Source organism: Typopeltis vanoorti, chromosome 2, assembly GCF_054136105.1.
Source record: "Typopeltis vanoorti isolate ZY-2024b chromosome 2, IOZ_Tvanoo_1.0, whole genome shotgun sequence".
NCBI classification, from domain to species: domain Eukaryota; kingdom Metazoa; phylum Arthropoda; class Arachnida; order Uropygi; family Thelyphonidae; genus Typopeltis; species Typopeltis vanoorti.
This window is the reverse complement of record NC_143550.1, coordinates 33,555,741-33,569,048: the sequence shown is the minus strand read 5'-3', so window position 1 is coordinate 33,569,048 and position 13,308 is coordinate 33,555,741. Positions and strand designations below refer to the sequence as shown.

General features: G+C 35.3%; 1 protein-coding gene across 1 annotated transcript in view; it reads right to left on the bottom strand.

Annotated features, from left to right (window-relative positions):
* LOC150108911 (uncharacterized) overlaps positions 1–5,935 on the bottom strand; it is a 35,362-nt gene extending 29,427 nt beyond the window's left edge. Inside the window, exon 1 of the mRNA XM_090410933.1 lies at positions 5,599–5,935. Coding sequence (XP_090267059.1) covers positions 5,599–5,711 — 113 coding nt within the window. The 5' untranslated portion in view covers positions 5,712–5,935. The remainder of the gene's footprint in view (positions 1–5,598) is intronic.
* Positions 5,936–13,308: the final 7,373 nt, after the last annotated feature.

The window sequence follows — 13,308 nt, the reverse complement described above, 5'->3', positions numbered from 1 at the left end:
GTTATCCAGGGCTTGACTACAGTTAGCAACTCCACGAACAAAGCCCGAATTCCAATGCCAGGGTTCTTCAACACCTGTTCCTGCAGATTTGCGAGGAATTCTGCTGTACGAACGCAATCAGATCGTCTGCTAGGGATCTTTCTTCTTGCTACATCCTCGTAGTCACCATTGCAAGTCTCTAGTTCATGCCTGATTGTTTTTACTGTATTCAGGGAGCATTGGGCCGCAGTCGTAATATCCTTATTTTGATGGCGGGCACGAATCATCATGATACAAGTTATTCTCTTCCATGATTCAGGTGGGTTCCAGCTATCCATCCTTTCTGACATCTTGTATATGAATGAAGAAGGGTCCAAACTTTTAAATGAAGAGAAGTGTGTGTTAATACATGTAACTTACGGAAAAATATAATTAATTATAAATATGTCAAATTTATCCCGAACACCCTGTATATATATATATATATATAGAGAGAGAGAGAGAGAGAGAGAGATAAAGGTGGAGAGAGGCATGACAAGAAAGAATTGTAATTCATATACTACGAGATAATTACCTGAAACAGCATGAAATGGACAGGATCAAGGGGTTTGAAGGTACTATCTGGTAATAGCTTCAGAAGATATAGTCTATATATTGAGAAATATGGAATTATCTGTCATGAAGGGTTTTAAAATGTTGAACTATAAAGCTGGTAATTATGATAGACTTAGGAGGCATCCTGGAGCAGTGTTATGGCTTGAGAAGTTACAAAAAAAGAATGTCAATAGGGAATGGAAAATGGTTAGAGACTTGAGAGAAGCAGTATCAGACAGCATACCCATGGGCAGAAGCATAAACCAAATGAGATTAAGTGGATGAGTAAAGATATAAGCAAGAAGTGAAAAAAAAAATGAAGTGGAGGGAATATACAAAAAAAGTGATCAGCATACTCACGAGCAGTGCAAAGTGCAGACAAGAGGAATCACTAGTGTGGTAAGAAAGGCCAAATCAGATTATGGGAGAAAATTAACTAAGCAAGCCAAAGTAAATCCAAGTTTTTCTTTACGTTGAAAATCAGAGGAAGAATGACTAGACTATTAAAGGATCATTTTAATGAATGCTGATGGTAGAAAGGTGACAGAGGCAAAAGAAATAGTTCAGTTGTTTAGTCATCACTTTGTCAAGGTATTTGCAGTTGCTGATGTAAGAGATTGATTTCACAATTAAGGTAGATGAACAGTATGTACTCAGCCAATGTGCCAACACAAAAAAAAAGTAAGACAGTTCCATTACATAAAGGTGGCTCCAAGACAGAAGTAGCAAATTACAAACCAATTAACATATCAGGAGTGATGATATTGGACAAGTTGATTAACTTCCCTACCGGCCAATGTGGATGAAATAGTGACACCAAATTGCACTTCTTATCAATGTTATTCAATGGGTTTTAGAGCTTCGTATCCAGATTTATCTCGACATGTATAGACGCCGTGGCTGGTTGGGGGGTTAAAGGTAAAATCCATCAGAAGGTAGACAGGAATACAATACTTTATGGCAGGCAGCAGCATGGCTTTGTAAAAGGTAGGCCCTCACTTAGTAATTTATTAACATTTTATAACAGAGTGACAGCAGAATTAGAGAATTAGCAGATTAGCAGAATTACGTTGTGCCCTTTGATTGGAAAAGGCCCAAGTATGATTCTCGTTGTGACAAGAGGAATCTTTATAGGGATTTTTCAATTGAAGATGAGTTAACTGATCTCATACAGAGGTAGGAGGGTTTTTCCTCCCGAAAACTTGGGTTTCTTTTCATCCCATACAGAAAAATCAGTCCTTCAGAACACACGCAATTTACAGACAAAAACCACTAGTGGTGGTGGTGGTGAGCAGTGGATGGCATTGATGTAGATGATGATGGTAGTAGAAGTTTGATATAGTGGCGGAGAGTTATAGAGTAGGTGTCCTCCCTCGATGAGTCTTGGGACTGCTTGGAGGTGTCACAAAATAAAAGATAAATATACACCATGATACTGCTGGATTTCACAAAGACATCTAACAGAATACCACATGGGATACTAAGGTAATTGATGTGAAGTCATTAGCCTCTATATATGAGTTGCCTGGTCATGAAGTTACTTCATGTGCAAACTTTATATTTAAGGAATTTAAGAGATAAGACAGACTGAATGAATGAGTGAATAAAAAAAATAAATAAAACAAAATAAAGACAGTAAGTTCTCATACAGTCAAAACAATTACTTTAAATTTTTCAGGAAATGACAACGTATACTAAAATATTAATTAAAAAACTTTAATCATTACCTTCCACTATTTCGGCAATGTTACGTTACCATCTTCTGGAAACATAAAACTATGATATGTGCACGCAGGCACTAACAGCAAGCAAAAAGGCTCATTTTGCTTGTTAGTACCTGCATGCACATATCATAGTTTTATGTTCCCAGAAGATGGCAATATAACACTGCCGAAATAGTGGAAAGTATTGATTAAAGTTTTTTAATTAATATTTTAGTATATGTTGTAATTTCCTGAAATATTTGAAGTCATGTGCCAACATATAAGTTTATCTACAAGAATTACAGTTATGTAAAAGTATAGAATTTTCAACTGAATGTTTTGTATAGTGTTTGATGTTATCCCTCAGAGTTGAATTTAAAGAGAACAAAAGAGCTCTTATACAATAATTCTAGAATGGCCATATAGTTATTCTCTATATTTAATAAGAATTTGAAATCTAAATATATATATATATATAATAGTAGAAACTGTAATCTTACAGAGAATATAATCTCCTTAGAGATAATGAAGTACTTTATATATGGAATACAGAGAAAATATAATCTCCTCAGCGAGATAGTGATGTACTTTATATATAGAATTTGTATTTGTTGTACATATTTGCAGTAAATATTTTATTATTTTTATAACTGAATTTCATTCCTTGAATATGCACAACATATTAATTTTTGAAATTAATGCACCATCACAGATATGAATATGAAACATTCTAACCAACTAAAATAATAAAAAAAAATAATATATATATAATACTATCTGCAACTGACTTTAATATAGAGGTTGGATATTGGTGGGGATTACATAATTGAACAGTGGAGTGACAGTATAACATAACTACACAACTGATTTTCAAATATAATAATAACTAGTGCAAGAAGGAAATCTCTGGACATTAAGTAACAGTGTAGTTGTAAGGACATGAGAATTATATTTTTGTTTTTTCACCACTGTCATGGAGAGTTGTGAATAAGTGGAATAGGTTTCCAGACTCAGTTGCAAGTGTATTATCATTTATGAATGATTTCAAAGCAAAACACTGTTCATATTTGGTAATATGCTAGATCTCTCAAAATGAGCGCCTACAAACTCCAAAGAGGTCTCTCTTTTTTTTTTTTTTTTTTGCATAATCTCAACATTATCAGTAATGATGCATCTCACCTTTATAACAATTTTACTATTCAGTCCTACCATCACTATTTTCAAGATAATATCTTGTCACTATTCTTGCTACCTACCAAGTCATTGGTACCAAATGCCCTAAGTGTTTAATGTGCTTCAGCTCTCATCATAACCAAACTGCACTGCACCAATATCTTGAAATGCCTGTTCATATGAGTTGGAATCTTCTTCCTGGAAACTTTATTTTCTTCTCCCAAAATAGAGAAACTGACTGGGCAACATGTACACAAATGATCAATAAAATACACACGCTTAGTCTTAGTGCATCATGTAAAAATGATGAGCAGTTTATATTCATATAATGCTAAATAATACCTCTTTTGTTAGCAAAAAGTCCTCTGACATACAAAAAAATAAGATAAAAAAAAAAGGTGTAGTCTAGAGTAAAAGATAAGCCATATCTACAACACAATGATAAAGAATGCTTTTATTTTCCAGCACAAGTACCTAAAACTAATTGTAAGCTTTTAAAAGAACAAAATTTCAAATGTTGTATTATAGCATTATGCACATATCTATTTGAGAAAATGGTGCACAATGTGTACCATTTTCTCAAATTACAGGCAATAAACTACCATGGATCAAACTACAAAAGTCTCATCATTGGAGGTCCCCAGTGTTATATACAATGTTAATTAACCTGTGCTTTAAACTCATACAGATTTCTGTACCACTCTCAAGCAGTGCATTCCACTCACCAACTATTCCCCATGCAAAGATCTTGCTCCCTGCTCTCACCATCCTTACAGTTTCTGGGAATGATCTCTTTTCTTCCCCCATTCATTGAAAAACCTTTTCCACATTAATCTGATAACAACCCCTTACTACCTTAATTGTATCAATCATATCCCTTTTCTACTCCCAAAACTGTGAAAATAGCATTCTTTCGATCTATTTTCATATCCAACATTCAATTGACCAAAAACCATATTGATCAATCTTCTCTGGATTTTCTACTCATCCTCATGAAACCTTCGTCAAGTTAAATAGAAAATGGAATCCTTTAATCAAATTATACTTAACAATTCTCAAAAAGGTACAGTGCTAAAGTAATAAATATTACACATTTAATATCTGACTATGAAAACATTGAGTAACAGTGGGTTGCAGCAAGTGATGGATAAGCATAGGAGTGATATGATACAGACATATAAATTGATGAGATGGTTTTATAGTTACATAAAGGAGAAAATTTTCAAAACAAGGTTGGAAGGCAAAGAACATGAGGTCATTAATGGAAATTTGAAAATATGCAGTGAGGAGCAATTTTCCTCATGCAAATAGTGAGCAAGTGAAATATGTTGCCAGTGTGTGTGTGTGTGTGTGCACGTTGAGTGCAACATCTGAAAAGGAGTTGAATTAATGGCATTTTGTGTGCGTGACTGATTGTCCCTAAGAGCTGTTTATGTTGGTTTAGATTTTATGTGTAAATGTGTTGTGCATTATCTGATGTTGTGGCCAGTGGGTCTTTAGCTCAATGAGATGCCAGTGTGGTAGTAACAATGTCAGCAGCAATGTTCATTGTTAGATTTCCATGGCGAAGATGCTTTTTTTTGTTGTTACGATATTTTTTGTAATGACTAAAGTACTGTTACTTATTACTCTACAAACAAATCCTGGAGTCAAGACTCATGAGAAATATTAGTTTCACCACTGGTTTCAGTAGTGATGCTAACTTCAAAGCTGCATCACATCTCCCACACGGAATACATTTGTAGTAATTTAGTCTGTTTACAGCTTCACTTTCTAAATTAAAATGATGAAAAATGTAGCTCTTTTCTTTTAGAAAAGTATCACTGTCAAAAACAAAAAGAATTTCTATTAATTTCTCCAAAAACTTTCCCTAAGAACTTCGGCCCGGACTGTACGTTTACAACCAGTGAGAAACAAATGCTGTCATTTCTGAACCACGTGTTTCAGAATCGCTCTCACATTTGAAAATTAATAATAATAAAAAACAAATTATGAGCTTGTAATACAACAGAAAAACTAAATAAATATCACATATTTCATTTGTCATTTTCGAAAGGTGCACGATCATATTATACTACTGTTCGAAATAGCCGAAGCATATAATAATAGACGCGGTTATTTTAAACAATAATTATATTCCATTGCTTACCTTGCTCGTTGTAAAGCACATTTTGCCCAAAAATCGAGTAATAAATACACAATGTATTCAAATAAAATCTGGTGAATCAATCCGAAACTATTCTTCAAAACAGAGAGAACCATAATCAAACAATGTATACAATGGTCAAGGAGTTAGCAAAATTACATTCTAAGGCACTGCCTGCAGGATAATAACTACGTGTTGTCTCACATTCACTTTTGATAAAAGAATATTCTCTGAAAATAGAGTTACTTATCGAAAGCATACAAATAATTAAAACCATTACACCTTTCAAATAAAAAAAATCAAAACAAGAAACACGTTAAAAAAACAAACAAAAGCACTACTATCCACACAAAACAAACTTAGAATTTCCATATTACATAACATTGTTGACTACAGAGGATCACGGGATACATTTTGAGAGAACCATAAAAATGATAGATTTATTATTAAAATTAAGGGGATATTAAATCCCACAATGTTTTAAAACCGAATAAGAAACTCAAAGATATGAATTATATCGCCGAAATGAAGCCTATTGGCTCTTTATATATTTAAGATAGATTTATTTATTTATTTTTATATTGAATTAGTTATTTAATAAATATTTATTTTCTTTGAGCCCGACTTTTCAGAAGCCAAACAAAAATAAGGAAATTATTCACAAATAAATTTTGAAAAATAAGATCCCCATGCGTCAATGTTTATTTGAGGGACGGATGGAACTGTTGAAAGTTTATTTTTCACTTGGTTAGACTATAATAAATTTAGTTTAATCCTTTATACAAGTGTGAGCAAACAAAGTTTGCGCCTGAAAATATCTTCAGAACTGAATATGGTGTCCGACTGAAGAGACCTCAATAAGGATCGAAACTAGTCTGGGTAGTGGCCAATCCCTTAATACATAACATTATACATATCCGCAAAGAGATGTGTTTTGCATTATGGTAGATACTGCGATAGGAGTGTTGTTAGCTTGGTCCACCTTTGCTACGAGTTTTCCGGTGTTGTACTACCTTACCCCAGTAAGGTAGTACAACACCATATTCAGTCGCGAAGATATTTTCTTCGGGAAATATTTTCTTCAGGCGCAAACTTTGTTTGCTCACACTTGGATAAAGGATTAAACTAAATTTATTATAGTCTAACCAAGTGAAAAATAAACTTTCGACATCTTTCTCTAAATCCAGAGTAACTTAAAAAAAAGGTAGCACACCTTTTGGCAACTCCTATAGGTAAAGATGATCTAGCGATTGCTTCTGCCCGGTATCTCCACTTGGACCTGGCTCCCATTGAAGAGACTTCAATAAAGGTTGAAAATAGTCTGGATAGTGGCCAATTCCTTAATGCATGACATTATACACATCCACAAGATGTGTTTTCCATTATGGGAGATACTGGGGTGAGAGTGTTGTTAGCTTGGTCCACCTTTGCTACGAGTTTCCCGGTGTTCAGGGGAAAACTTTGTTTGGTACTCATACTTGGATAAAGGATTAAACTAAATTTATTATGGATGGGACTGTATAAAGAAGATGGTCTGCATTTAAATGGTTTTGGTGTGAGTCAGCTGGAGAGATTGTTTCTGGTAGGAGAGGTAATGACTTTAATAAATGGATCTGAGGTGGTGCAAGGTGATATGGAAGAGCAGAAAAGAAGGGTAGGGAGGCTTACAAACAGAGAGGTGAATATCTGGAATGAAGTAAATGACAGAATGGAAGCACAACACAAACAGCATTTAATGGGGATTGGATGGGGAGACACTTTATGGAACATGTAGATGCTGGATTCAGATGTGAATGTGTGATTAGGCAAAAAAGAATCGAGATGCCCTGGGATGGGATGGGAGAGTTTGGGTATGAGGAAAGTTTAGAATTAGTGAAAATATAGAGGAAGGGAAGGTATTGAAGAGTCACATCCGAGAAGTGATGTTCTTAGGACTTGTAGAACCAGACATAATTTCTTATGTTTGTTTACTAATGGCAGAAGTATTCGAAATAAGGAGAATGAAATGTTGCATTGATTGAGTTTATTCACCCCAAAATTGTTGGTATTTTGGGGAGAATGACATGGTTAGATGAGGATAATATCGTGACAAGTAAAGAGATGAAAGGATATGATATATATTTCGTGAAGAGACAAGTAAAAAGAGTATTGCTATGTTAGCAGATGAGTTGTGCCCATCTAAGGTAGATTTTCAAGGTGCAAGTAGTGGCCACAGTTTTCAGCCTGTATGGTGTGAAGTGGAAGGGAACAGGGTGAAATATTTAGTTGTGTGTTGCTATAGACCTGGTAACATGGAGGTAATGAGAAGGAAATGTATAGACAAATTAGCCTGGCTAGGCAAGAAACGAGTGATCATTATATGTGACTTTAATTATGGTAATATAGACTCGAATCAGAGACTGCATCTTGGGACAAAAAATGAATTTCTGGAGTTTTTAAGACAGTTAACTTGACAGTATTCATTCCTCGTATTAGTTCTCGTATAACCTCTGTTACGAGGGTATACGAGGATCAAGGGTATTTGATTTGATAATCTAATCAGATGATGCTATTAAAAATGGGGTATCAAATTTTCCACCTGTTAGTGAGAGTTACCATGAGACGATCAATTCCAAGGTGCCCAGTCTTTTGAGTCTGTTAGAAAGGGATATGAGTGGAATTCTAAGGCTGGTAATTATGAAAAGCTCAGGAAACAGCTTGCGGCAAGAAATTGGAAAGAGGACCTACATGGAAAGGATATCAATGTTGCTTCGGCCCTATTACTATTTGGTGGGAGCAATCTCAGAATGTATTTCAAAGATCAAGAGCAGGAGTGGAATAGATGACTCGACAGGTAAGATGTGCAGTCTGGAAGAAGAAGGTATTAGGAAGAAACACAAGATGAGTGGTTATAACAACCTGTTGCAAGTACAAATAGGCAGGCGAAGAAGGTGACTCGCTTGATAAGAATAGCAAAATGCAGTGTGAGCAGTAGTTAGCTAATGAGGCTAAAAAACTTCTAGGGAATTTTTTTGTTATGTGACCAGTAGAAGAAAGAATCATTATGGAAGGATGGCATTGATTGGCGAAAAACAGAGGAATGATAACCGCTGCAGAGGATATAGTTGAGGTATTTAGTGAGCAATTTAAAATGCTATTTCATTTCTGCGAATGTGACATCTTGCAGAACTTGAATGCAGTGTTAAAGGAGGAAGAAGTAAGTGAGCAGGAAGTATATGAGGAATTGAATAAACATGATGTGAATAAGGCTATAAGACTTAATACTATACCACTTGTTTTGAGGGAATGTTCCTGGTAGTTAACATCGGCTTTTACATATTTTTTAAACATGAGTCTTGCACTCGGCAAAGTTCCAAGTTCTAAAGGATCGATAAAATGGTAAAATTGTACTGATTGATAAGGGAGGTGATAAGACTAGGGCCTTGAATTATAGGCCAGTCTCTGTGTCTGGAGTTGTGGTTAAAGTGTTAGAGAGATTAATTAGGACCAAGATTCAGAATTCATTTGACAAGTAGACAACAGAAAAATTCTCTTTGGTGACCAGCATGGGCTTATTAAAGGAATAGCAATCTCCTCACTATTATAAGTAACATCGCTCATTGAAAGAAATGCTAATGCTGTGAAGCATTTAATTTTCGTGCTGAGTTCAACAGCTGTTTGATAGCGTAACTTCAAAACAATGGTAACAATTTTGCGATAAAGATTTTGTACCATAAACACCTGTTATAGTTGTTGATGTAAATATGTTAGAAAAAGCGTTGATAGTTGCTTTCTCGAAGTCAACCATTAATGTTTCAGGATCTAATGATGAACATAAGCTCTTTAAGGCACTGAATAATCTGCTGTAAGTTAATTCTGATTTGCCAGGAAGCTAAGCAAAAAGCCGTCATGGAATCATTAGGGGTCTCATGCCAGTCCCAAGGTTGGATATGGGAGGAGGGTCGTGCAGATGAGTGTCGATGCTCTGACCGTGAAGAAAAAACACGATTGTTATCTGATGCCTATATACGATCAACAACTACAACATGCCGGCTCGGATGTCGGCCGGATCAACAAGGTCCATGATACCAATCGAGAGATTAGGGCTTGGATCGAAAAGTGGGATACCGAAAGGAAACAAAAATTGAAACTAACAGAACTATTATCAGTAGGAACATGGAATGTATGCACACTTTGGATGTCAAGAAAACTAGAATTACTTCGCGTAGAAATTAAGAAATATCGATGTGATATACTAGGATGACTGGCAGAGTTGCGCTGGACATCAGCAGGAAAGGTAAATAGATGCGAAGTCATATGATCATGTCATGACATCAAGCAGGAGTTGGTTTCCTTCTTAACAACAACAACAAAATAAAAACTAGAAAGGCACTGTTAGGCTACAAACCAGTTAATGAACGAATCGTAGCAGAAAGATTTCAAGCAAAACATTTAATATAACAACAGTCCAGATATATGCATCCACATCTGACAGCACAGATGAGGATATTGACTTATTTTGCAAATATCTGACAGTGACAATAGAAACAATACCAAAGCAAGATGCACTAATTATTGAAGTCGAATGCCAAATCGGAGTACATAATGATGGTTGGGAAAGAGTCATAGGAAAATATGGTTCGGAGAAAGAAATGAACGAGGTGAAAAAAAAAGTTAGAATTTGCTGTGGACCACGAGATGATGATCTGTAACAAAAGATTCCAGCAAAAGGAGTTTAGAAAATGGACGTGACGATCAAATGATGACAAAATCAAGTACATGATTGATATGATTATGATTAAAGGAAGATGGATAACGTCAGTACAGCAGCGTCAAACTTTTTAAGGTGCGGATATTGACTCGGATCATAGTTTAGTGATTGCAAATATCAAGTTGAAATTAAAACGAAATTACAAATCCCATCATCAGAAACGAAGAAAACAAGAATAAGTGAAGCAGAAATCGAAAGAAAATACAGAACAATGTTAGAGGAGAAATTTAAAGTGTGGACAAAAAAAAATCCGATTCTAAGAGTGAAAGGAGTAATGAAGGCGATGAAGATGCAGTTGAAGAAACATTACCAGAAGAAGAAGAGAAGATCAAGAAAAAATGGATTAGACAAGAAACACCGAAGTTAGTACAGGAGAAAAGAATGCTGAAGATAAGAAGGGATACATTAGAACAAAAAGAGGAGCAATATAGAAGAAAGTGTAATGAGGCGAAAAAAGCAGTCTGCCAGATAAGATGAAATGGTTAGAAGGCCAATGCAATAATATAGAACAGTAATATGGAGAGCATAAAACTAGGAAGGTGTATAAAATGTTTAGAACCATTATTAGAAGGTGTCAACCAAAACAGATCACAATTAAATATGAAAAAGGCAAAGTATTGATGAATAAAGGTAAATCTGTATAGCAATGGACGAGATACTGTCGTGACTTATGTGTAAAAAAACTGGATTTAAATAGCTTTGGGAAACTGACTGAAGAATTGAAACAGATATCACAACCAGGTAATGAGTATGATATGGAATCGCGGACCTTGTTGATCCGGGCGACGTCCGAGCAGGCACGTTGTAGCCGTTGGTGGTATAGGCATCAGATAACAATAGCGTTTTTTGTTTACGGTCAGAGCATCGACACTCATCTGCCCGATCCTCCTCCTTTATCCAGGCTTGGGACTAGCATGAGACTCCCTAAGGATTCCATAGCGGCTTTTTGTTGCTTCCTGGCAAATCAGAATTAACTTACAGTAGATTATTCAGTGCCTTAGAGGGCTTACGTTCATCATTAGATCCCGAAACATTAATGGTTGACTTCGAGAAAGCAACTATCAACGCTTTTTCTAACATATTTACATCACCAATTATAACAGTTTGATTATTTCATATGGCACAAGATCTTTATCGCAAAATTGTTGCCATTGTTTTGAAGATACTATCAAACAACTGTTGAATTCAACACCAAAATTAAATGCTTCACAGCATTAGCGTTTTTTCCAGTGAGCGATGTTACTGATGGATTTGTTAAATTCACGATCCGCAGCAAAAGCTTAATCATTTATGCATAATCTCTTTTAATTTGCACAATTTTTAAATGATATCCTTATGCTCTGTATCATTGACATTCACCTTAATAAAAATTTGCCTTTTTAATGATTTTATAATACCTTTATCATCCATTGATTATTTACCCAAAATAATGCAAAATGTCTTGCAACGAAAATGTTTGCGGCGAATTTTCCTAGAAACGCATTGGATAAGGATGATGCATACAAAGTGACATACTCTATTTAAATTTTGCAAAGGCCTTCGATAAATTGTCACATGCAAGCTGGTAATTAAATCGAACGTATGGGCTAAACAGTAGATTAGTTTGCGAGATTCGAAATTGGTTGCATGATAGGTATCAGCACGTTGTCTATGGAGGAGCAATATCCCAGAACTTCCCATCTGAACATCGAGTGGTCACTTTGTGACATTATGTCACAAAGTATGACATTTTTGTCGCGTTCCTTCTGACACATGTTGTCTAAGACATTCGTCCCTCTAAAATTCCAATAACTGGGTTTTTTCCTTATTATCATAGCCTACTTTCTCTATCCAATCTATATTGCTATAACTCAAATCACCCATAACAATTATTTGCTTTTCACTCACCAAGCCAATTTGACTGAACACTTCCTGTTCATCATTCTCTTCATCCTTTGGCCTATGTGTATAGTGAATGATGAATGGTCTACAACGAGAAAAACTTTAATAAGGCCATTTACGAAGATGCAGCACCGTCACCAGATTAGATCGTTCCCTGAGGCAAATAATTAAATATCGCCCTTGATGGATTATAAGACTAAAATATAAGAAAATCTCCAATTGATATTTTCTTTTTATTACTAGAGAAACAGTAATACAAAAGACTTGTATAATAATATAAACAAACAGCATAATATATACCTGTTTCAGACAAAATATTTGGATAGACTATAAAAGTTTATAAAATTCAAATCGTAGGATACTTTATGGGTTGTTTCCTTAAGTATCTAATAAGTGGGTTCTAAAATGTTTAGCTTTATTATGTATGAGTATAATTTTTATAAAATAAATAAATAAATCAGCTAACGCCTTTTATTCTCTTTATAGGGAGTAGGCGAGGCCTTTATATCCTATCTAGCTTTTGGAGACTAAGTGGACAGTTCAATCTCAACCGGTAGCCAATCAGAGATAGCTAGCCCATGTCTGTCACTAATTATATTCAGCCACCAATGAAGATGCCAGAAAACAAGTACTGCCATCTCTTGGTACATAACCCTAACAGGATATGTTACTGTCTGAAATAATGTGGGTGCTACGGTCGATTTTCTTGAGTTTACGGGATGAAAAACCCGAGTTGCGGAAGAACAAACCCGCTTGCCCGTGCCAGAGATCGACTAAATTGGGATTTTTTTTTTATTATTGAAATATAATAATAATAATAAAATTATTTACATAAATAAAAATTTATTTATGCATTGGCAGTTAAATATAGCACATATTTAACTGCCAATGGGAAATGGCGCCTTATTTTATTTTAATTTACGGCGTTTACCTTGTTGCTGTAATACGGCACCGACCGCAATATGGCTGAACCAGCTTCCTTCTTAACTGGCGCCTTGAGGCAGGCTGCCTCTGTGTTACATCCTGTCGACAGTATTGCGAGGATGAGTTAACAGGTCTCATGTGGTGGGAGAGGAGTTTCC